The sequence below is a fragment of the Calypte anna genome, chromosome 3, assembly GCF_003957555.1.
Source record: "Calypte anna isolate BGI_N300 chromosome 3, bCalAnn1_v1.p, whole genome shotgun sequence".
Classification (NCBI taxonomy): domain Eukaryota; kingdom Metazoa; phylum Chordata; class Aves; order Apodiformes; family Trochilidae; genus Calypte; species Calypte anna.
This window is the reverse complement of record NC_044246.1, coordinates 48655453-48680200: the sequence shown is the minus strand read 5'-3', so window position 1 is coordinate 48680200 and position 24748 is coordinate 48655453. Positions and strand designations below refer to the sequence as shown.

At 35.4% G+C, this 24748-nt stretch overlaps 1 protein-coding gene across 1 annotated transcript in view; it reads right to left on the bottom strand.

Moving 5' to 3' along the window:
• Nucleotides 1–24748, bottom strand: part of CCDC88A (coiled-coil domain containing 88A) — a 71791-nt gene that overhangs the window by 29419 nt on the left and 17624 nt on the right. The window contains 12 exon segments of the mRNA XM_008493244.2: nt 2142–2279; nt 4247–4431; nt 5185–5329; nt 5793–5939; nt 9935–10093; nt 10570–10651; nt 14370–14539; nt 15485–15625; nt 16185–16268; nt 16970–17028; nt 20987–21056; nt 23099–23207. Coding sequence (XP_008491466.2) covers nt 2142–2279; nt 4247–4431; nt 5185–5329; nt 5793–5939; nt 9935–10093; nt 10570–10651; nt 14370–14539; nt 15485–15625; nt 16185–16268; nt 16970–17028; nt 20987–21056; nt 23099–23207 — 1489 coding nt within the window.

Here is a 24748-nt window from a genome sequence, read left to right as displayed (position 1 = left end):
CTAGTTTGGGGGAAAAATTATAAACTCTGGTGAGCAACATGTCAATGAATAATTACTTTGATGTATAAAATAAAAGCTACTATGTTAACAAGGTCCCTCTTAAGTTAAAAAAAGTATTCATTTACTCTCCTAGTATTTCTCTGCAGCATTACAAACACTCTGTGTGTAAACAGGCAGATGTTTTACAACAAAGTCAAAATGAATCTTCAAATACCTTCCTCTTGCATATTAGCAGATAATAAAAATAAAACTAACAAAACACACAAAAACCCCCTCTATTTTGCAGCTTCCTTTCTACTGTTCCAGATCAGTTTCCAGTGAAAGCAAATAATATTGGAATTATTTTCTCAGATAACATATTCCCAGATCTATTCAAGGATAAAGGAAGCAATTTAATCTTAAGTATTTCTTGATTTTTTTCAGTTACTCAAAATTATTCCACATTTTTTGTGTATGTAACAACACAGCAAAATCCAGAAAACTGTTTTAATCAATATTTATGAATATACTAATAACATAGCATAAGGGATGTTTCAACAATAAACTGTTTTGCAGAAAAGCAAAAGAGCTAGTTGCAAGGAAAAACAGAGAAAATTATAGACTGCTCTTTCATATTTAAGTCTGAATGTAACTATTAATTACAGGATCTACGGCTCAGTTCGCAGCAATGACAAACTGTTCTGAAGTGATTACTGAGTAACTAATTAGCAAGTTTCTAAAACCACAACTTTGTAACATGTCTTTACATAAGCTTGTATGCTACAGAACATGCATAATCACTTCCTATGAATTCTGCTCCTATAGTCCTAACTTAAGAAAAAACCCATGATCAATGCCTCTGTGATTTCTGATGAAATCCAATGAACCTTCCACAGTTCACTGTGATAAGTTCTGCACAGAATTTTAAAATTTTTTTAAGACATAAGAGATGCTGCTAACCCATCACAGGTCATAAGTATATTATTTTAAAGTCCTACTGAAATGCCAGTCCTACTGCAACACGATTAAAACAAGTTAAGTATCCCTGATGGCTGAGTTGGGACTTTATGACTTACTCCAGAAAGTTTTAATCTTTGTTGCCCCTAGAGTACACTTCTAATACATCACAAATTATTTTAACAAATAATTTATTTTAACAATCAACACTTCTGAACAAAACCAGCTGACCTATTTTCATTATAATTATCCTCTTATACCAAGCATAATTTTGACTTTTTAAAAAAAATTTCCTTACTCTAGAATTTAATTTCCTGACTAAATTGGGTCTAAACAAATTTTCAGGATTTTTGGAAGATAGTTTCCTGTTTTCCAAAATAGCGTACTTTAAAATTAAAATTTTAAATCCCATTCCTGTCAACCTCATCAAGTGGAATTCTGTAAGATTACTACAGTTCTAATTCTGAAGGACTTGACTACTAGAGATAGGTTTTTCAGAAGTTTCCATAGCTCTTGTTTCCTAGTGGTGCCTTCCATAGGTCCTCTCAATTGCCCTGCACACCTTCAAAAGTATCAGCACCAACCATGTGACATTAGTATCCTCCCAACTACAGTTCCTATCTTTTACAAAGACCCAGATGCTGTTTCTGCCAATTTAAAATTAATTGTCATCCACCAACAAGTCACAGCTAGAAAACATTCTAGCACTTAGGAATACCATGAAGATGGATATGATGGTTCCAACCCTGGATAAACAAAATGGAGGAACCAAGTTGGCAGCAGAGCCCCAGGTCAGATCCCCTGAAGGGACAGGCTGCTGTAATTCTCATTAATACTCTAACATTACTTCTAACACTGACCAGCTGTCTGGAATCCGATTTCCTCAACTGAAAGGTGTTTGGCTTCCCTCCAAAGTTCCCAATTTTCTGTTTTGGCTGAGCTACACCTTCTAACAACTACAGCAAATGCACAGCCCATGAATGCTACAGAAGCACTACAAAACACTAAAAAGCTCTAAAACTAGCAGTAAAGCCTCAGCTAAAAATTTTAAGTAATTTCTCTCACTGGCTGCAGGTTTTAGACAAACTATTTTGCTGTAGATATGTCCTTTTGGTAAACCTGTTCTGATTACAGTCTCTGTATGCCCGCAAGAAACTATGAAAGGAGAACTGCTCAGCATTAAGAGTTTTGATTCTGCTACTCACTTGTCGCTCTGAGTTTTCTCGAAGTGCTTCAAGTGTCTTTTCAAGCTGTGCTTTCTCTTTCATCAAATCTTTACTCAAATTTTGACTGTTCTGAAGACTTTGTTTCTCTTGGCTTATTTCATTCTCCAGCTCTTCAAGCTAGGGAAAGAAACATGTTTTTTAAAGTGTACTTAAAAATGACAATAATATTACTCTTGGCTGGGTTGAAGATGCCCTTACAAAATGAATAAAGCAAGTTAAAAGAAAGAATGAAATAGAATTTCCTATTATTTACCTGAAACAATTAATATCTTCTAGGAATAAATTTACTTCTGCCAGAATTTTCTCCCTGGCTCAGAAGATTATATTCATAAAGCAGTTTGGTATCAGAAAATCAGTCAGATGTTACTAGACTCTGGATATTTCCCCCAACATTTTTTCTTTTATAATTCTCTTTTAGTGAAATTTATACTGTTCCTCCAATTCCCTTTTAACTTATACAGGTTGTTTGATCAGTCTTAACTAGTTCAAGGGATACTGATGATGATTCCTTTGGTATTAAATATACAGGTGTGTCTGGTGAAATGGTTCCAATCTGTAATGTCGCCAGACAGCCAAATTATCTACAAATCAAACTGCCCAAGTGTGATTCTTCCATCACATCTAAGTTATAAACCAGTTATTTAAAAAAGCAAAATATATATTGTATTTTAAAACATTCATCTGCTGGAAGGTTTATATTCTTATGTCAGCTCCATCATTGACATTTCCCAATCCTAGAGTAGTCCAGATGTAACTTGGACCTCAGGCAAAGGAAATACTTCATTAAAAAATATCTGAATTATGTATTAGATTGCTGCTATATAACACTGAAAATAAAATCACAAAAAAAAGGTAGTCAAGTGGAATTTACTCCCCTGTGAAGCATTTAGTTGATCAGAAATACAGAAAAAGCATGGCACCTATTAGGTCTGGACATGAATTAAATCTCTTAGGACGAGAATACTAATGTTTCGCCAGATTTTGCTTTCCTCTCCATCTCCATTTGAGACTTTCCTGGCCACTTGCTTAGCAGACCAGTGCCAGTTTTCCAGGGATACTGGCACTTCTACTGATTTTTTTCAAAGAAGTAACTGGCCGAATGGCCTCAGCAGGGATGCAGTCCGACTGTCTAGGACCCAAATTTATTCGTGGCCTTTCCAACTGCCAGACGGGCACTGGGAGCAGAGTTCCAGTGGTCAACCCTCTCCATATCATATCTGTAAGACCTGATGTTAGCATTACTTTTTTTTAAAAGAAAGGGTGTCCAGATGGACTTTGTACACAGGATTTCTAAGACATTTTGTTTAAGTTCATGCTTTTTGCTGAAGCAATTACTCTTCAGAACACTGTTTTTAGGGGCAAATGAGAAGAACAACATGTCACCAGACACTGAAGTTGTAAAAAACCAGCATCAGACAATTACAAGGGCTTACTGTGGCTTGCTTCTTATACATTTTCCTTTCTCTTGTACCCTCCCAGCTGTCTTTCTGATACTGTACAGAAACTCAAAGCAGTACACAGGCTGTTGCAGAAAATACCACATTGTTAAGAAATGAGAAAGACATGCAAATATGGAATACAGAAGGGATTTCTTTCAATTTATTTTTTCTAATTATCTCTTCCTCACTCTTCTCTAAGAATAGTCTCTCTAATGTCTGACACCTGCTGAAGTAAAAGATACTTCAGAATATTATTTTATACAATTATTTATTATCATTTAATAATAATTCATTATATGTTATTTATTGTAATGCATAATTACTACACATTTGATGTCCAAGTTTCATAAATTACTTATTATGTCCCCAATTTCAGCATATTAATTTTTTTCCCCTTGCTGGTCTAAGATCTTCCTGAATAAACCAGCCATTTTTACATCATTAATAAAAAAGCATGATTAAAGAAGAGAGAAATCTCCAAGGTGCTCCTTGTTTTTTACATAAACTTACAAACATCATAATACCATTTATATGCCAGTAATACCTCATTCAAAATATGGCAATTCATAAAATTATCCCTTAGAAAGAAAACGACAAGAAACATTAGGCAACTCATACACAATTCAAACATATACTGATGATCACCTGTTTGCTAAGTCTTTGGTTTTCTTTTTCCATTTTCAGTATCCTTGAACTACTGCCCTCGACATTACCCACTGCACTTTGTAGTTCTTCTACTGTCTTCAGCAAACTTTGATTTTCCATTTCCAACTTCAGTAACCTGCTTGATGTCAGTTCATTTACTTCATGACCTAGTGATTTCTGTGGCACTACAAGAGAAAAACACCATTAAAAAGAAAAAAATGTTTATTAAGAGTTCTTGGACTCTGCGTTTTCAGACTTAAAAGATTTAGAAAACTTTGATGGTCTTTTCAATGCCTTCTGAACAGAGCTAGTTAGGTGAAATGACCCATTTCCTTAACCAACAGATAATGCTGCAGACACATAAAAAAGGACGTCCTACTCATCCTACAGTTCCTAATTACACCAGAGATTAGTTTCCTGCAACGGAGGATTTATCTCTAGAGCTCCACAAATCCTTTGTATGAACTAGATGCTTTGTATGTACTATCCAATGTATGACCAAACATGTTATATTGGAAGAACTAAAATTTTTGTCACAGTTATGTCTTCAAACAATTACTCTGAGAAGCCTTAACCAATCTTTAACTCTGAGAACAGAAAAACAAGACTTATGATCTGTGCTACATAGTATAACAGTCTGAATGGCAAAACAATGTAACTCCATGTATTTATCGATTTTACACCTCTGTTTAAGCAAACAAGAATCAGAACAGAGCCTTTTAGTGTAGGATGTATCTCCAAGGATACATGCAGAGAGCGGAAAAAACCCAACACATACACAACAAAAAGAAACAAAAAATAATCCCAAAACTGTCATTTCTCCAGATGATGAAAGCCCCTGTGCTTTAGAAGTCAGGAGCTGTACTTTCTTAATACTGTACAGCCACTCAGCTTTCAATTTTTCCATTTTATCAGTTTGCAAATATTACTATGTTTACCTTCAGAAAGTTCAGTAGTCCTATTTATCTGTTCAAGTTCCCAGCCAAGATGTAATGATTCATCCATACTTTGTTTCTGGGCCATTTCTAGAGTCATATTTTCCTCCATGAGTTCCTCAATTTTCTTTCTGTCCATATCACGCTCCTTAAAAATTATTTCACATGGAAGTTTAAAAACCTGTCTCAGCATTCACAAAATATTCTAGTATCTAGAATGCCACACAGAAATCCGAAATGCATTTTCTGATTTGCTATTACACATTAAGACAGGAAGAAAAAGCCATGGGAAACACCGAAAAGACGTGTAAAAACTAGTAAAGAAAAATATGCAGAGAAAAATCTCTTCTTATCATAATCTATGGCAGTGACTACTTATTCTTTCTCAAAGTTCACTTCTCAGAGTATCAAAAAAGAAAGCATGTACAAGAGCAGTTTGATAGCAAACACAAAAAACCAGATGGGCACAGAGAAGCAAAACTTCACCTACCCTAAGCAGCCATCTGACTATTTTGATGCAAAAAAGCTGCAGCAGGACTGGGTCCACCTGACTCTTTATAAAGCCCTCTCCCCACACAAGCTATTTTTTTATAACCTCCATTAACACTTACCATCTCCATATCATGTAATTTAGCTTTTAATTGTAGATTCTCTTTTTCTAGCTCATGCAATTTATCAGAACGGGCTCGAGTCCCCTCTAATTGGTCCTCCAACATTGTCTTTGTTTCTAGCAACACTTGATTGTCTTCTTTTAACTCCTGCAAGTTAAGAAATAAAAAAATCTCACAACAAAAGGTACTTCCTTATTATTACAACTTTGATACACAGTGTACTTAGTTTTAGAAACACCGCTGTAATGCTAAAGCAATCATTTGGAACCTGTAAGAGACTTTTAAAATAAAAACAGATTTACAGCAATTTCACCTTATGAAATTTTTATGAAAAGAAAATTTCATCTACCTTAAGAGAAATTAGATAGTCCCTAAACCATTAGGAATAGGTAAGGTGATAATAACCACAATAAAATCATAAATATACCTGTGATTTGAGATGGGACCTGAAAAGATGCATCACATATATGTGTGTGCAATATAAAGCTATATACAACATATAGCTATATATAATAACACAGCTAAACAAAAGGTTGACAGCAAATAAAGACTACAGGTGCCAGGCTCAAAAGAAACAAAAAGAAATACTCAAGACCTCAGGTAGTTGAATTGTGGAGCTGATGGCTACAAGATTCTGTAGATGAAAAGTGCTTACATGTAGTAAGACATTATCTAACTCATGCAAGAGAAGGCAAAATTGCTTCGAAGTTTCACCTCAGAGTAGTATTTCCTGAGCAGAGACTGCTGAAGGCTGTGAAAGAACAAGAGGAAAGTATCACCAAGTGCTTGCCCTGTTTTACTCTTCACTAAGCACCTGGCCACTGTGAAAGACTGGAGATGGATGTAAGATGCTTCTTTTCAGCCCATAATTTATCTTATTATTAGACTGAACTCCCTAATCTTTGGGCTGCAGGCAAAAGAGAGCAAAACTTCAAGAGAATAATTTTCTATAGGCCATAATTGGGTTTATAGGCCATTTAGCAAACTTACTTAAGCCCAAGGTCAGGGCATGATGCTGAAAATACAGCCACACTCTTAAAATAAAACCAGGCATATTTAAAGGCCCTACACAGCTTCATTTTATATATGTAGACGGTATTTTTAATGGAATCTGATGAAAACAGTAATATGTAAAAAACATGTAATTGGCAATTTTACTTATGATATAAAGGCAAAATTTTCAAACTTCAGGATGCAGTCAGCTGCAAAACCTGAAAAAAGACCAGTGAATATAACATGCATTTATCCTTCAGACTAGCCCTACACAAATAATAAATTAACTTATGATGTTATTATTTTTATTAAGAAAATCTACCTATTTAACATCTGCCTCTATTCAAACACGCTTGAAAAATCAGTTTGCAAGCAACGAAATATGTAAGCAAATTTTTGTGTTTTAACTAGTTTAAATGTTCTAGGAGAATGAAAATTCCACTGCTTTCAAATCCTGTACACCATTTATCGCTTTTCTTTTAGAATTTTTTTAACCATATGCACTCACTCTCTTGTAACAGTAGTTGATATGCATAGTGGACCTCTACCACTGAACTCAAGTTGAATGGCAATATCTTGATCAAAGTATGTCTAACACTGAGAAAAGATCTGGAGTTGGCAAGTAGTGACCAGCCTTTGTTTTTAAGCAGCACACAATGGCAGCTGTGGATCCTCCTCAAGAAGGGATGGTACAATGACAGTCTTTAAGGTCTGTATGTAGTGTATCTTGAGAAACATCCCTCAAATTTCATCAGATTATTTCACATTATGTAGTAAAATTTAAAAGCAAATTTCCAAAAGCAAGGTGAGGAATAAGTCAAGTTAAAAAAAATAAAAATCTTCAGAACTCTGAATTTTTTTTAAATTTCAAAAATGTCTAAAACTATTTAAAGAATGTTTTAATTGACACCTTATCTGTCACTGTAGTCTTTTAACTTTTTTACACTGTAGTCCTCTCGGAAAAAATATTAATGTCATTTTCCATTAAAAAGCTAGTAATTCCCATGTCAGTTGATATACTTTATTTCTGACTAAAGCTATTATTAGAAGTTTTGGATGAATAATTTACAACTGAATTTTAAAAAGATTTGAGTTTTGCTTTAGATTTTTTCCCCTCTCATCAATGTATTTTTCATCTGTAGTAGCTATATTATGCTGTGACATACGAAGTATACATCCACTAATGTTTTTGCTTTTAAACATTCAAAGAAAGAAGTATTCAAAGGATGGTATGTGATTGATCTTTAGTACTATGAGATTTTTCAGATGCAATTACTAGAATATCGGAAATACGGTATCACATCTAGGCAGCCATTCAGTGTAAAGAAAATCTGAGGGTTACAACAGATTGTAACATTGGCATATTGCTTAGGAGCTGCTGTATGAGAACCCATAGAAAGTAGTAATCTGTCCACCATATTTAAAACTGGTAAAGTTATAACTAGTGTATGAGATCCTGTTTTAGGGACTAATTTGAAGACAGATATGAATTAAGAACCCAGAGAAACTAAAAACTGCCTTGTAATGCAGAATGCTGCAGGGCTGTAGAGCACAAAATGCTAGGAAAGATGACATGTGACAGAAGAGAAAAAGGCTGCTACAAAAGGCTGTGAAAACTCCCATTAATGCCAAGCATTCATCTGATGTTGTATGGGTATATTAAAAAAACTTTGCTTCAAATGCAGGATGGAACCAGTTCCCACCCAAGCCCGTGAACCCAAGAGGCTACAGTGTAAGAACACTGTGTATCAGAGTTTAGCCCTCAATCTCCTGCACTTTGGCCACAACAACCCCATGGGGAGCTCCAGGCTGGGCACAGAGTGGCTGAGAGCAGCCAGGCAGAAAGGGACCTGGGAGTCTGGATTGACAGGAAACTGAACATGAGCCAGTAGTGTGCCCAGGTGGCCAAGAAGGCCAAGGGCATCCTGGCCTGTATCAGGAACAGCGTGGCCAGCAGGTCCAAGGAAGTGATTCTGCCCTGTACTCAGCCCTGGTGAGGCCACACCTTGAGTACTGTGTCCAGTTCTGGGCCCCTCAGTTCAGGAAGGAGATTGAGGTGCTGGAGCGGGTCCAGAGAAGAGCAAGGAGGCTGTGAAGGGATCCAGCACAAGTCCTGTGAGGAAGAGCTGAGGGAGCTGAGGGTGTTCAGTCTGGAGAAGAGGAGGCTCAGGGGAGACCTCATCACTCTCTACAACTCCCTGAAAAGAGGGGATAGCCACGGGGGGGTTGGTCTCTTCTCTCAGGCAGCTCCCAGTAAGACAAGAGGGCATGGACTTAAGCTCTGCCAGGGGAGGTTTAGGTTAGGTTTCTGATTAGGTCCTTTCCAACACATATGATTCTATGATCTTGAGTTTGGTTTTAGGTCATTTTTACACTAGAGAAAGAGCTTTGTACCAGTATGTCAACAACTACATGTAGGCAATTTGGTATTTTTTCCAATAAGCATTGAGTTCTCTCTGGTTTTCTAGTGGTTTGTTTTTGGTTTTTTTTCAATGACCACCTGGAAAATTTCACTGAACCTTCATTAGTTCTGATTTCCACAAGCAACTGTTTCTTTTACAAATTCTTTAACCTTGGCATTTGCCCAACAAATTTAACATTTACAGAATGATGAAGGAATCAAATCCTGCATCCTGGTAATTCGTTTTCTGAACTTCTAATTCATGACAGAACTTGAAGTCTCTTTCTTGCTTTAGGTCAGTGCATCTTTTTTTAGTATATTTTATTAATGGAATACCATTGTCCTATATTCATTTCTGCATAAAGCCACCATTTCCTCAACACTTAGAAAAGTACCTTCTCTTAGGAGATAGACAGGAAGAGAAATAAATTACTGAGTTTATAGAATATTTTTAATTAATTTCTGTGTATTCAGTCTCTCAATACACAACTTCTATCTTAAAAATAGGCTCCTACTAGTCTTCCTAGCCTAGAGCTACAGTGAATACTGCTGACTTCAAATGAAACTACATGACAGGGACTTATAGCTTAAAACTGTACTTTAGCAGAAAAGACTCTTATGTCCCAGAGTAAGAAGCTATAATACTGTTTCCACGTCCCAACCCATCAAAATAACTTTGAAAAAGCCACAGCAAACAAAAAATGATGGCTACTCAAGTGTTTGTTTGGTTTTTTTTTCCTTCACATACCTCCACTCTAGCTTTGTAGAATTCAATATCATGCAGCCTCTCTTTATACCGGCTGACTTCACTTTCAAGCTTGTCAACTCGAATCGCCTTCTCACGAAGAGCATCTAATTCATCTCTGTACACTCTGGCAGAACGGGCATCTGAGAGCAGATTCATATTCTACAAAATAAGATACAGAAAATAAGAGCAAGGATAATTTCACAGTAAGAAATGAATCAGATGTTTACCCTCACTATCAACAAATAGACTCACAGTATTAAGAAAACAAGTTAAAATTTGAGTGGATTGGTCTTGAGAAAAATTCAGCACATGTACATGCTTAGGAAATGCCAGTGGTAAGCTGCTTGAATGTGGAAATAAAGTTAAAGAAGAAATGCTAACCTAGCTCAGAATATGTTTCCAACATACTAGGACAAAATAAAGCCATATATTTTATGAGATCACATTCAGAGTGAAAAAAAGAAAATAAAAAAAAAAAACACACACACAAAAAAACAACCAAAAAACCCACAACCAAAAATCCCAAACATTAAAGCATTCCTACTAAGAAAAAACTAAATAAATCCACAATGTTCAGGTGATGACAAATTTCTTTGCCCACTTTATTTTTAACAATAAATTTACAAAATCCATACCTCTTGCTGAAGCCTCTTCAGTTCAGTTTCCATCTGTTCAAGTTCTTGTTTACAGTCAAGCAACTGCTCAGTCTTTTCCTCGCTTAAAAGAGAACACAAAATGGCTAAATATGGCTGCAAAACTTGACAATTATCTTGTTTGAGAAACAATATGTACATCTGTGAGACTTCTCTTATTTAATTCAGAATTTTATGAACATCAGAGTGCAAAACGTACGCATGCCATTATGCTTTAGGCATGCTTTAGGTTTCAGTATATATATACTCTTTTAAATTTGGTCAGATTTTTTGTAGTCTTTTAAAATCATTCACAAAGACTTCCTGCTTAAGCAGGGCTGAAAACATGAGGGAGCAGTGAGAGATTTTTTTTAAATAAGGAATTCTGTTGGTTAAAAAACCCAGTCAATACACATGTAAGAGTACCTGGGGAGTCACATCCAAAAGTGAACTTAGAATAACTTCAAAATATACATTTGAAATGTCTAAATATTTTCCAGTAGAGTCAGACAATGATCACTGACACATTCTGTAACAGATCAAGTAAAGCCAATTTGAAAGGCAATTTTATATTTTTGTAATATTTCTTTTTCTTAGAGAAGAATTAAGGTTTTCAGGTGCCTTTACTCATTAAAAAGTACATACAGCTTCATAACCTTATTAATTTTATGACAAGCATAATAAATTTTAATTTTATGGAAACAACCCAGTGTCTGCTTTAATGTATTTAGAAATTTGTAATAAAAACAATTTTACATAAAACACTAGAATTCTTACAGCTTTCAGTCTTAACACATATTTTTCAATGCTAAAAAAGGGAATTTGTTAAACAATGAGTAAGTGAAAGGGAAATAATTTTCCCAAAGATACAGAATATCTAATGCTCAAAATTCAGTTGTATCTCAGAACAAGCAATATTCATTGCTGAAAAAAACTGCCATATCCAAGATACACTGCATATTCAAATATGCAATATTATTTAATATTTTGGAATCAAAGTATGAAATTAAACAGCAGTAGAAAAGGAGGAAATAAGGCAATTTAATAGACTGAAATTTATAATACAGTCTAAAGGTAATTAGTAAAAAAATATATTTTTTTTAAACAAAACTAGGACAGTTGTTTTAAAAAGTTAGCCAATCTCACAATGAAAGACCTTTTTGCAACCATGCAGTATTTCAAAAAGCTCACTGACAGCCTTCTAGTATAAAAGGGTACATCTAGGTGTAGCTCACTGCAATGTCATGGTTCACAGGTGATACCAAAGCTCTCCCTCTCCACATGGGTGTTCAGAATCCGCTCAGAAATACAAAAATGTCTTTATTATGTTTAATAACTATAACTTTTCTATTAATATTCATATTCCTATATCATTACATTAATATTCATATTCCTATGAGCACACAGAACTTAATACAGAAAATAAGGTGTGCAATCTCCAGTTCTGGAGTTTTTGTATTAGAAGTCTCAAATCGCTGTTTTGCCTCCAACTGTTGGTACATGGTGCTGCAACAGAAATAATCTTTACAGGCCCTTTGTATGAAATGCTATTAGTTGCAAGTGCACAAACTATATGAAGGTTCATTGCCAAAATCAAATTATAAATACATATTAAGATGAATACGGTTAACTGTGGAATGAATCTAATTTAAAATTTATCATATACACACAGCATTTAAAACCAAATGCTACCAACAGACGTTAATTTATCAAAGTCTAGTATTTTAAATACTGCTACCCATAAAGGAAATTTATTTATGAAATTAATTCAAATAGAGTGCAAAATGTGAAACGTTCCGAGCCATCACTGTTGCCCTAATTGCATGCTTCAACTACAGACTAGAGAGGATTGTACTAAATTACATAGAACATACCAGTGTTCACTGTTTAGGCTATCTATTAACTGTCAATCAACATAATAACAGCAATTTTTTCACTAATTTTCTTGGTGCAGCTGTTTATAGAATATCCTGGGCGGGCTCATTTCAGTAGACACATAATAATACAGACATCAGAAAAAAAGAGCTCTATTTTTTTGTCCTCTATTCTTCAGGAAGACCAAGATGTAGTGGGGGAAGGGGATCCTCGAGTAAATCAACGAGATACTGAATACAACCAGCCAGAGATGATCTGATCAACATACCAAGAAGAGCAGACCAGCATGTTGCTAATTGAGACTTACGCTACCTTCAACTTTAAATTTAATTTTAACCTGTCTCCTCTCTCCATGAGATGGGTTGGATTAAAAAAATCTTAACTTATGCTGTTCCTAAAATACAGGAAAGCTACTACATGTCTTGAAATACAAATGGGAAATTTTAAGAAGTTAAGCTCAAACTGCACATACTTCATTTTGCTAAAACATTATAGCTTGGTGTAAGAAGAAATAGATTCTCCATTTGCCTATTATTGTTCTCTTTAAATAACTTCTTACTGCTGCACAGATTTTTTTCCTCAACTATGAGGACAAAGTACCCAGAGTCTTCATAAAACAATAATAAAAAAGGTTTTTCTTAAAATATGAAAAACAAAGAAACAAAAAATCTGTTATAGTGGGACTGATTTTTCACAGTACTTTGATGAGGCAAAGGAGAACCCTTACCTTTTAGCTAAGAGGTCAGCACCAGGGGGACAACAGAGCACTCCCTTAACTGCATGAATGGATCAAGCTGCAAACTCTAAGAAACAATAACTGACCTAAGCTATAACATTTATTAATTTTATAAACTGCATTATTCCTCAGACATAAATAACCACACCTGACAGTAAACTCGAAGTGGCTTTCTTTGCATCAAGGTTTGCAACGGGTCAAGAGATCTACTGGAGTTTGGTTCACATGATTTTTTTCCTTTTGTTTTTGCTTGTAGAGTGGCACAGCAAAGAGAAGTGGGACAGTATTAAAGGGAATGAACAAAAGTGCTGTGCAGAAAAGGAATATTCTACACAAAAAAAAGGGGAAGGGTGACAAGGAATTATACTAATAATTCTTCTTCCTATCCGCAACAAATTAAAGCCATGAACAAACAATTTCTCACTGTATTTCCAACAAGAACCACGGGACTTATTCTTCCTGCCTATAAGGAATCACTGAAGACCTATCTCTTTCTTAAAAAGCCCTTTTTTTACACCATGAATCTCTGAATGGTCAGAACACAGCCCCTTACTTCCAAGTCCCTACCTACTACTACCTACTCTGGCAACTGCTCTTGAGTGTGTCACCCCATAACTGAATTAACTGCAAAGCAAATCTCTCAGAAACATATGAATACAGGTATATCAAAACTGAAGTCAGACATTCATCAGTGCTAACAAACAACAGAGGAAGCACAAAGAAATTGCCTCTTAAACAACACGGATACAATGTGCAAAAGACAACACTTCATTAGATTAACTGTATTTCTGTAAGACAAACAATTTAGAACATAGAGCCCACTACTATATTGTAACATGCTCAAGAGATTGCTCATAGTCAGTTCTTCAGAAACTTCGGAGTACAGAATATGAAAAATTACCACAGCACTAGTGTACTGATTTCAGTATGCTTATAGTTAACACGTCAACAGAATTCCTAATACAAATAAAAACAAGTACAGATGATTAAAAGTTGCATTTGTCACACTGGTCCACAAATATGCGTATATGCTAAAAATATGCTTCCTGGGGTGTAGTAACTAAAAATAGCATTTTAAACTATAATTTAACATTGGAAAGATCCAAGAATTTGACAAGACTATTGTGTAAAAGCAGCAATATTTTAAACCCTTACATCTCCCAACACACTTCTACAATCTACGTGTACTCACAGCTCTTGCCTAAGCCTCCTAATCTTGGCTTTGGCATCTGCCAGCTCCACCGACAGGTGCTGCCTGCTCTCTGTGCGCTTCATGCCAGGAGACCCACAAGGTGATTGTGCTGCTGAGGCGTGAGGTAGAAAACGGAGACAGTCCCGTTCTTCTGAAAGCTCTATGATAGTCTAAGAAATTTTTTTTTTTAAATCAACACAATAAAGAAAAAGGTACAGAGCTGCATTCAGACAGACATTTCTATATCAGAAGCGAGTATCACTTACTGCCTTAATAAACCAAGGAATGAAATAAAGAAAGAATAACGGAAAAGTTTTGCCATGTAAGAAGCAAGAAGCCCTGCATATACCTCAACAGCTAAAGCAGACTGTCACAGCTATTTAAAAGTACCGTATTCTTAAATTACTCAAATTTAGGCTTTTACATCCACAAAATTATCATAGCTCTTCAGACGGCCTGGGTAATGCAATGGCACGAATTCCTTGAACATAAGGATAAATATAAATCTCTGAAGAAATTGGTGTTCTTCAGTAACAGCAGCATCCTTGCCAACTGAATAAAGCATTGGACCTATAGGATTATTCCTGTTTTATAATATAAATAAAGGTGTTATGCTAAGATTAATAACTCTTGCATTTGAAAGTATTTGGAATAATTGCAGTATTAAAATATCCACACTCGCTTGTGAAGTAAATCTGAGACCACCAGGAAGATTGATAATTTTTATAAATACATTTGCGTATCTTGATTCTCACACAGTACAATGATTGTGCCTCAAGCTATGATTGTAAAACCTCCTCTCCTACCATGGATTCTGCTCCAGTTCACTCAAACCTGTACAACAGGCATCCTTCAGTGACTGCTGCACAAACTGATGGTTTACTGATTCTGGAAACTTCAGCTGGAATTGCTTTGAATTTTTTGTTTTCAACTACAAAGGAATGTTTTTTCAAGTTGTTTCAGATTCTGGTTACTACTTTTGGGCATTAAGGAGTCCTTCCTTAAATACATTAACAGAACATACATTAAACTACTAGTTACAAAAAGTTGCAAGCTGTGTAATTTTCAAAAAAGTATTTCTATCATTGCTCTTAACCAACAAACCACATTCATACCTCTGAGTGCTCATCTCTTTCATCTATAAGTCTTTTCAAATGTAACGCCATATTTTTCAAAAGAGGTTCAATATACTCTTGTGTCAACACAATGACATCCATCCACTGAAGATCAAACACATTTTCCTGATTGTGAGTAACCTACATGGAATGAAATGCAAGAGGTAAATCCCCATCCTTTTCATATTATAAGAGTATAAAGGAAGCAGCAGAACATAAAGCTGAAACTCTACAGGTTAACTTCTCTAGACAAGGTATGAAAAAACTTTTACAAAAAGATTAAATTGTATGTTACAGTGTAGTTTCTTATCTAGCTGAAAGCAGTACCTTGTACTTCTGGCATAATAAAAAACAAGAGGTGACTGACACAGAACATATATTATTTATCCCATACAGGGAGACTGAATTATATTTTTAAAGTAAATTTGCATATGAAAATGTCACTAAAGTGTATGTTTTAATTCTAAGAAGTTCTTGAAGCTACATGCTTCCTCCCTGATACCTTTTTAGTAATGTAATCCAGAAGAGCCTGATCACAAAATCTTTAGTGAATCAAGTTGGAAAATAAAGGAATCTTTAGATTTGTCTATCTGATGGTTTTAATAATCAATTTGATTGCTCTTGAAAAAATCCAATTGATGTTATTAGGATACCATATTCCTCCTCATAAAAACCTAAAAGCACAAAAATAGCAGTATACCTCTTGAATATGGGCTGCCACAGCTGCTCTTGTGTCAAAATCCAGACCCTGGATTCTTTCAATAAATTCTTCTTTTTTCTGACACTAAAACCAAAGATATCTATTTTACATATTCATGTAAAAATCACAGGTAGTTTCAGTCTTCCTATTTCTAAGAGCTAAAAATAATTACATTGAAATTACAGTGATCAAAATTACTATCCAATAACTTTGATGACCAACAAAAACTTGGTTTATGCTATGCTAGAGTAATTTTAACAACTTTCAACACTAGTAAAATGATTAACAAAAACTGAAAAAGGGAAGAAGGAAGAGGTTTCTTAAAATAGCTACTTACTAAAATTTTATGACAGTTACACAAGTATTATTCACTGTCCTCTAGTACTCGTGCTGCTTATTAAAGAACATATGACTGATCTATTTTTCAGGTTAATTACCTGAAAGGTACAAACTCTCCTAATAAGAACAGTAGTCCATCAAGAAAGTTAGTAAAGTGAAAAAGTTTCAGTAAGATAACTCTTCAATACTTTATCATTTTCTTCCTGTCTTTACAAGTAGCAAGTAAAGTAACTATTATATTTAATAAAGTGTTAGAAATCCTACATATGCAGTTTGCTATAGTCATACAAGGAACTGTAAGAGTTGCACTGTTTTTGCCATTTTATCTGTAAGAATATCCAGATTTTCAAGAAATGCAATAGATTCAACTAAAGGAAGGAAGGTAAAAGTTACGTGCCATGTCGGGTATTAAAATTGGTAACACAAACACTGCATATTAAACTTACCTGAACTGCACAGCCAAGTAAGAGCAGGAGGAGTTTTTTTATTTCTTCAGTACCTGGCTCTAAGAAGAAAACAAGAACAAAAAAATGGCAGGTGTAAAATGGTAATTTGAGTATCTTCCTCTAAGTTTTCTTGTTATTTTCATAGAATTTATTTGAATTTCGTTTAGAAAACAAGAAGATCAAGAAAACCACATCTTTCCAGCTTTCAGCTTAGTCCCTTTAACTGCCAGCTTTCAGCATTAACAAATACCTCAAAATCTGTAATAGTTTCAAGTGGAAAAAAACATCATTTCAGTAATGCAAGACTCGAGTGAATTTTCAAAAGCACTTTGGAAACCTACAATCAACTGTTCAACTGTAATCTCAGGTATCTCAAGGTATTTACAGAAGTGCTTGAATTATTTGCCACCACCAACCTGTAAGAGTGAGGTGACAAGCTCATATAAACTATTGAGTAGAGCCATATTAGATATTCATCTGCACATCTAAAAAAAGAAATAAAAATAAAAAAATCTAAATCTGGCCTTAAGCATCTTAGTCTCCAAAAGAAGCTTAAAGAACTCTGTTGACAGATTATTTTTTTTTTTTACTCCTTTACATACAAAAAGTCTACATCATTCTACTAAACATGTATTATATCTAGAATATAAATGCCATAAAGTGAACGCTTGAAGGATGGCAAAACAGCTTAGGCTAGCTGGACTTAAACTCTATATGGTCAAATATAATTCTGCCTTCATGAAGCATAAAACACTAGCCATTGGGCCATCTAGAGATAAAAGGGTCATAATAGCATCCTTTTGACAAGGTACTCTGGATTTCAGCCAATAGTTTATTTCATTGTTAGCTAAGCAATCAAAAGTTATGCTGTCAAACACAGTAATGCTGGATTTGGCCAAAAATGTGACCTGCATTTTTCTGCAAAAATATCCTCAGCTGGTGTAGCTACTGCCACCACAGCAGTACTAATGTGTGCACAGACATTCTTCAACTTTATCTCAGTTACTAGAGTCTGTTTTTTAAAGGACTCTGTAATCACAAACAGTGTCCAGTGATCACGAGAATTTTCTATAAGAAAATTCAACCAGAAAACTTTCCTCCTGAAACAGAAGTTTGCAATCTCCATCTTTGTTGGGCCACTAAACCTATTTTGGATGAACTCTGACAGGAAAGATGTAACCATTTACATACAAGCACTTGAAAAATTATTGCTTGTTCACTACAGTATTTTCTAAGTGAAGCAAATGTAAAATTCGTCTCAAAAAAGTTGAAGCTATGAGATAATGTTGATCAAAAGAGGAAATAGAAATCAAGAAAAATCTAATAGTATACATAAATCTTAATGTCTTTGACTAGTTCTCAGTAAAGAGTCAAGCCTGCTGGCAAAAAGCAGAGATGAAAGAGACAGATGCTGAGCTTCTCCACCTTCCTCATGGCTTATGGAGGTCTCCGTGCTATGCAACATTAAGTAAAGAGCTTTTTTCCAACACTGATTCAATCTGCTGCTTTTAGAGGAAGATATGTATAATCACAGTGAATTTAATGTTTGAATTCTTCAAAAGAGGTTTGTCAAGTAGATTCACTACAAAGAATATGTACTCAAATTGGAGATTTTACACCATTTACATCAACTTGTATCCAAAAGACTCAAGACCCTCTTGCTTTGGAATAGAAACCACATTTTTGTTTTCTACCTTTTTTCTGCATCACCAACACAGAAAATAGATCATTCTGTTTTACACCCTCCAACTCGTTGCTTGAATTTTGTCCCTATCCTTTGATCTTCCATACACTCACTCTTATCCCTGACTTTCATGTCCTCTGTAGCCTTCCATCCTCCCCATCTTGCTCCCTTTGAAATATAAACAAACTGGTTTTAATCTTTCCCTTGTTAAAGAACATTTGCCTCATCATTATCTTGATTTTTCTTTTCCTTTGTATTTTAACTTAACATTTACAGTCACAGCCTGTTTCTTGCCTCCTCCAGTTTCTCCTCAACCTGGCTTTCTGCCGGTTGGCTCAACTGAAATGGTTTTTGATGAAGCCTCTGATGACCTCATTTTTACTGAAGCCCAAATCCAGCACTCTATCTGCATCCTCTTTGATAAGCCAACCACCTCTGAGACAGTCAAACACGCTTCTCTTCCTGAAAGCTTATCTGCCCTTTTCTTCTGCAATTTATGGTCCTCTGATATTCCTTTACTAATTGTTCCTTAAGCACAAAGTAGTGCAAAGAGGAAAAACTGGGAGATATTCCTGGGAAATAATACAGCTACAGCCTAAGCTTTACAGGACCAAATCAATTGCTGTCAGAGAATCAACTTGTACTATGGAGCTTTTCCTTGATGCAATCAGACTTACACAGTAAGGCTCTCAACAGGTCTCACTTTGGTTAGATTTTGCTATACTTGCCCACAGAAGACAGAAAGCTTAAAAATCCCTTTGGGCATGAGGTGCTCTTCAAACTGAGCCAGCAAGAGCAGTCTTAACTTTCAAAGGGGAAATGCTCTGGATGGAAACAAAAGAACAGGTCTACTTTCTGATTCAGACCAAACTCCAGGATGAACTCATGCAGGAATCTGAAATATCTTCAAGAACATTGTCCATACATAACAAATTCTTTCAATATGTGGGCTGTGCTACTAAAGCCTGCATTTTTTTCACAAATCTGACAACAGCCTCACAGGAGAACAATGTGTACACCACCAGATACTCCAGTAGCCAAACCACAAAAGCTACACAAACTTAGCTGAGTTAAGATCTATTTTGTCTCAGTATCTTAAAGAGAATAAAAAACATCACTACAAAAATAGAACTATGACCTGGTTTTAAATCTGCTTTTCTACTAGATGTGGTCTCTATGTAAATCCATGGAGTCTTCTGAAAACCTTAAAAGTCTGGAATAAAAATATTCTTTTCCAGAATAAGAGACCACATTCACACTTTTTCGTGCAAACGATAGATTACAGCATCTACACATAGAAAAACTTAAAAGGCTACGACCTGAGAAGCAAAAGCAGCAATATTCAAAAGCAGAAAGTAAAACAAAAAAAAAGATAAAATCACGATACCTACATAAATGGGATAGATACAGATGGGATATGGAAAGAATCAATGTTATGAACCCTGGAACTGAAATTAGAAAACTGAGGTAACACAGATGGCTCTTGCTCATGAGGAAAATCTTGTCTCACAGACACAGAAACATGGCATATAAGACATCTTAAATAAAAAATTAAAAAAGCCAGGGGAAGCTACACAGCCTGTTAGAGTAGTTCCTAACCTCTCTGCTGAGGTGCTAGAACATCAGAAGAAGAACACACTAGACCCAAGTAAATAAATTCTGCCCAATCCATAGTGGTTCCACGCAGGCCAGGTGTGTCTGCTCCGTGCTTCTGGAATTGAGAGCATGGTGCAGAGATTCCCAAGTGGCTGTGGATAGTCAGCTGAGTCCATACAGGCTAATTTTCTTGGTCTGAAAATTGCAACTCTCAGAGCTGGAAGCAGAGAAGGTGGGAGCATGGAGAAGACAGTATCAGTTCAGGGGAGAAAGCAAGAAGGTAACTGCAAAATTTTTCAGGTAACGATGTAAGAGAAGCAGGAGAGGTTTTGGGAAGGAAAAACAAGGATTAGGAGTTGGCTCAAGTAAGATGCATTGAATTGCCAAGTTTTCTTAGGGCTTAGCTAGAGAAAGTTGAAAGCACAGTAGCTGGGAATACATGAAACTTATACTTCGTGATTATCAGTGGCTCACTGGTTGCTGGGAAATACCCTTCATTTCATTATAAATCCTAATGACAGTCAGTGCAGAGGTCTGGACAGAACATGTATTTGTAAAGTGTGGACATTTGGTGTGAACAAAGAAAATGTTATTCATCCTTATTAAACCACTAATTTGCTAGAAGTATTTACTCAATCTTCTGTTGAAAGGTTTGATCCTATGACTTACACTTCCAGTGAAGTAATACAAATTATCACATCAATGTAAATTTTCATCTTAGTTAAAAATAAACTTACCAGAAAAAGGATTTTTGCCAATTATTAATACATTTGGCAAAGACATCACAATCAACTGCTGCAAATTCTCCTAAAAAAGTTAAATAAAATGTTATTTAAATCAAATGTATCAAACAAAACCAAACATCAAATACTACTAACCATCACTAAAGAGAAATTAATATTACATAAGTAGTTTAATACAGTAGTTTACAGTCTTAATACACACATACCGAATGCGTAATTATTTGGACTCTAATTTAAAAACTTTGAGTATAAATTAATATAAAAACTTTGCTTTATTGGTTTGCAAGATCACCTCAACATTAATGACCTGGCTTATGGATCTTAAACCAACTAGATCATCTGTCTCAGAATGTAACAAAACTAAATAATAAGTTTTCACGTTTTTTTCACTAGTTACTGATACATGTTTATTTTATTTGCTCCAATTTGCATTATACTAAAACAGATCAATTTCCTCTATTTCATGTCCATAATCTCAGTATCCTTGCCTCGCCCTTGGATGGAAAGCTACAGGGTTTTTTGTTGCAGTTATTCTAGGACAATTCTGAATATAAAGGTACAGAATCATTTGCATGATCAGTATGAGTTTTAGTTTGGCAAGCCTCATAGGTTCAAGCAGCAGCTTTGCCTATCTATTCCATATATTGTATCAATGGACAGTTTCTGTCAGCCAGTAATGGCTGTAATCAGGTCAAATCCTTAGTCTAGACAGAGTCTAATTCTCCTGAAGCAGAATAGTCTTTCCTCCTGTTGCCAGATGTTCATCCACAGCAGATGCCATCCTATCTGTAGCTCAGGAGTAATGGTTTTTGTTTTTCCATAGTGACAGAGTCACTCATACATACAAAGTTCATACTCTAAAGCAACATATACCAGAATCATGACTGTTTTGCATCCAAAAGGCTTGTACTAGGTGTCATATTGTAAACTAAAAAAGTAACAGAAGAAAAGTAGACTTCTTTTATGTTAAATTTGAAAAATTACAACATATCTTGATAAATGCCTGTAGAAATTATTAGCCATAGCTATACTTGACAGCTGTTACCAGTTAATATAGGAGAGACAAAAATATATCTGAATTAACACTATATTAAACAATATGTACTCTCCTTGCACATGCCAAAGACAAATTGTAAGTGAAGAATAGTTTTAACCGGCTCAAATAGAATTGATTCCATCCAACCATGACTCTTACACTTCCAAGATCTTGACAGATAATTTTCAACTTAAAAAAAAAAAAAGCTATGAAGTGCAAAACAGGAAGTCTTAAATCAATGAAGAAAAGGTAAAATGTAAGGACTTCAAGGAGTAGTCATAGCTACTAACAAAGAAAATCACAAACTTTAGGAACTGGCTTGGTGGTATTTTTGTTGTTTTTTTGTAGTTGCTCAAATAATTGCATGATGCTGTTATAAAGTTTTTCTTATTAAAAAGCAGAGCACAAGCAGAGGTAAGCAAGAAATGTGTTTTCTATGGACTAATGACATTATCACCTTTCTTAAAACACCTCTGCCTTGCTTCAAAGATGTCTCCCACCTTTTCTGTCACATGGTTTTAACTTCATCAGTAAGCTTGGTACCACTCACCATGTGTGTTCACTTTTGAATGACTGATTCTATTAAAAACCTGAACTTGGAGCCTATGTGTCCCAAAGTTCACATATTTCTTTTAACTGTTGTCTAGCCTGCAAAAATAAACTCAGCCTATTTACCCAATTCTGCCTCGCATGAACTTTTAGAGCTCATTAGCATTTATTTTATTAAAGATTCATCTGTCAAATGAGGTTGACAGAGCACCCACAGGAGTCCCAGAAGTTCACTTTAAGTCTCCCAAGCCCACCAAAATTTACAGGAGGATCAGTCTTCCTGAATTAGCTGCTGGGAACAATTCCACAGTCTTACACTGCTGGGAAATGCATAGGCTCAAAAGACTGGTCTGGGACCAGCTGAGTTTTTGGTGATGCTCTTGGGAAGTAAAGCAGCTCCACTGTAAAAATGTTACAATACTTTAAAATGTTAATCTTACTATTTTTACTGTTAAAGGCACAAGTATAAAAGAATACTAGAAACAATTCTAGGCAAAACAATACATGAAACAGTCACTGACCTGATAGTAAGCTTTTATCTGCTTCACCAAAATAGACAAATTTTGAATCCTTAATGATGCATCATTGTTCACTTTTTTGTTTATCCTCTGATTAGCAGACTTTGGATTACTGGGAAAAAGAATAAAAAAGAAAATTGAATAAACTGAATATTACTCTTTAAAACTCTCTATACAACAAATGATATAGATAATGTGCCAGCACAGCAGTTTCTTGTCTTGGTTATCAAGCTAGTTTTTCCCTCCTGAATTAAATAAGGAACTGCAGAAGTGACTGCCAAAGGCAGAAAGAAGGAACTCGAAACATCCATCTCTGATACAGCTGGCCAGATTAGCACCCTTTTTGGCTATTAATGCAGTTTATAATTGGGAGCACCAAACACAATTACCACAAAATTAATGTAAGAGGAAAGTTTCTGTGGCTCTGCACTCCTCCACAAGCAGCTCTATCCCTGATGGAATCCAAAAAGCAGAACACAGCCACAATACAAATATTTGACTGCAGACATGGAGAATCATTCTTGGCTATGCAGGCAATACCAAGGAACAGAATTCAGGCTGGTTACATTAATGAATGTCTATACACTGAAAAACTTTACCATGCTAGACTACTACCACTAGGCACAAAACCCGAGTTTTCACTTCTAGAACAGTGAAGACTATGAAACATATTACACTAATACACACTAAATTATGTTACATTTATTTACAGATGACAAAATCTGTCAACACAGGGATTACTAATTGGAGTTTTTGTCATGTAGGCTCACATACTATCAGACTTCTCTCTGGTTTATCTTGGCTTCAGAGAGGAAATCAATCCTTTTTTCTTCAAGAAGTCAACAGATCTGAGAAAATGCAGATGAGTCACCCTCTTCCAATACCTCATAACATACCAAGTTATTAACCACATACAAGACAGCATGATAACCATTCATTGTGATTTTTTTAAGGAAAACAATCCTGATCCAATGTAATTTCCCAACAAACCCCTGGAAAAAGCATAGAGAATTTATGAGAAACAGCCAGTGAGAAGTCCCTTAGCTTTTGCAAGGAAACTTTATACCAGTGCACAACACAACTTCTGATATTTAATTATATTATTGCATTTAACGATATTATTATCAAACAAATGTGCAGCTGGCTGAAATACTGCACTCAAACAAGAAACTACCAACTTCTCACTGTCAAACTGGAAGTTCCTGCATGGGTGTGTGCCTGCTGGCTCTGGTTTTATTCAACACTGCAATTAATGATTCAGACAATGGAATACAGAATACGCTTACCACAACTGCCATGGGCAAAAACTGGGAGAATAGGAAAGAACCCTGTAAAGAATACTATGACAACTGAGAATGAGCCTGACAAAGCACAGAAGCAGCATGACAGCAGTATAAAGGATTTCAGTAACAACAGGTAGGGGCAAAGGAAACAAACGCATAAAAAAACCCCAAACCAAACAACACAGGAAACAACTGCAGGAAAGGAATAACTTGCTATAATACAAAATAACCTGAATACTGTAGTGGATTCAATCAACTACCAAGGAAAAAGAAATGCCACTGCCAAAAAACCCACTAATTCTTCATTTTTTTACTGCAAGCATTGCCTAAAAGACAGATACTATTCTGTGTGTGGTACAGATAATGCTTC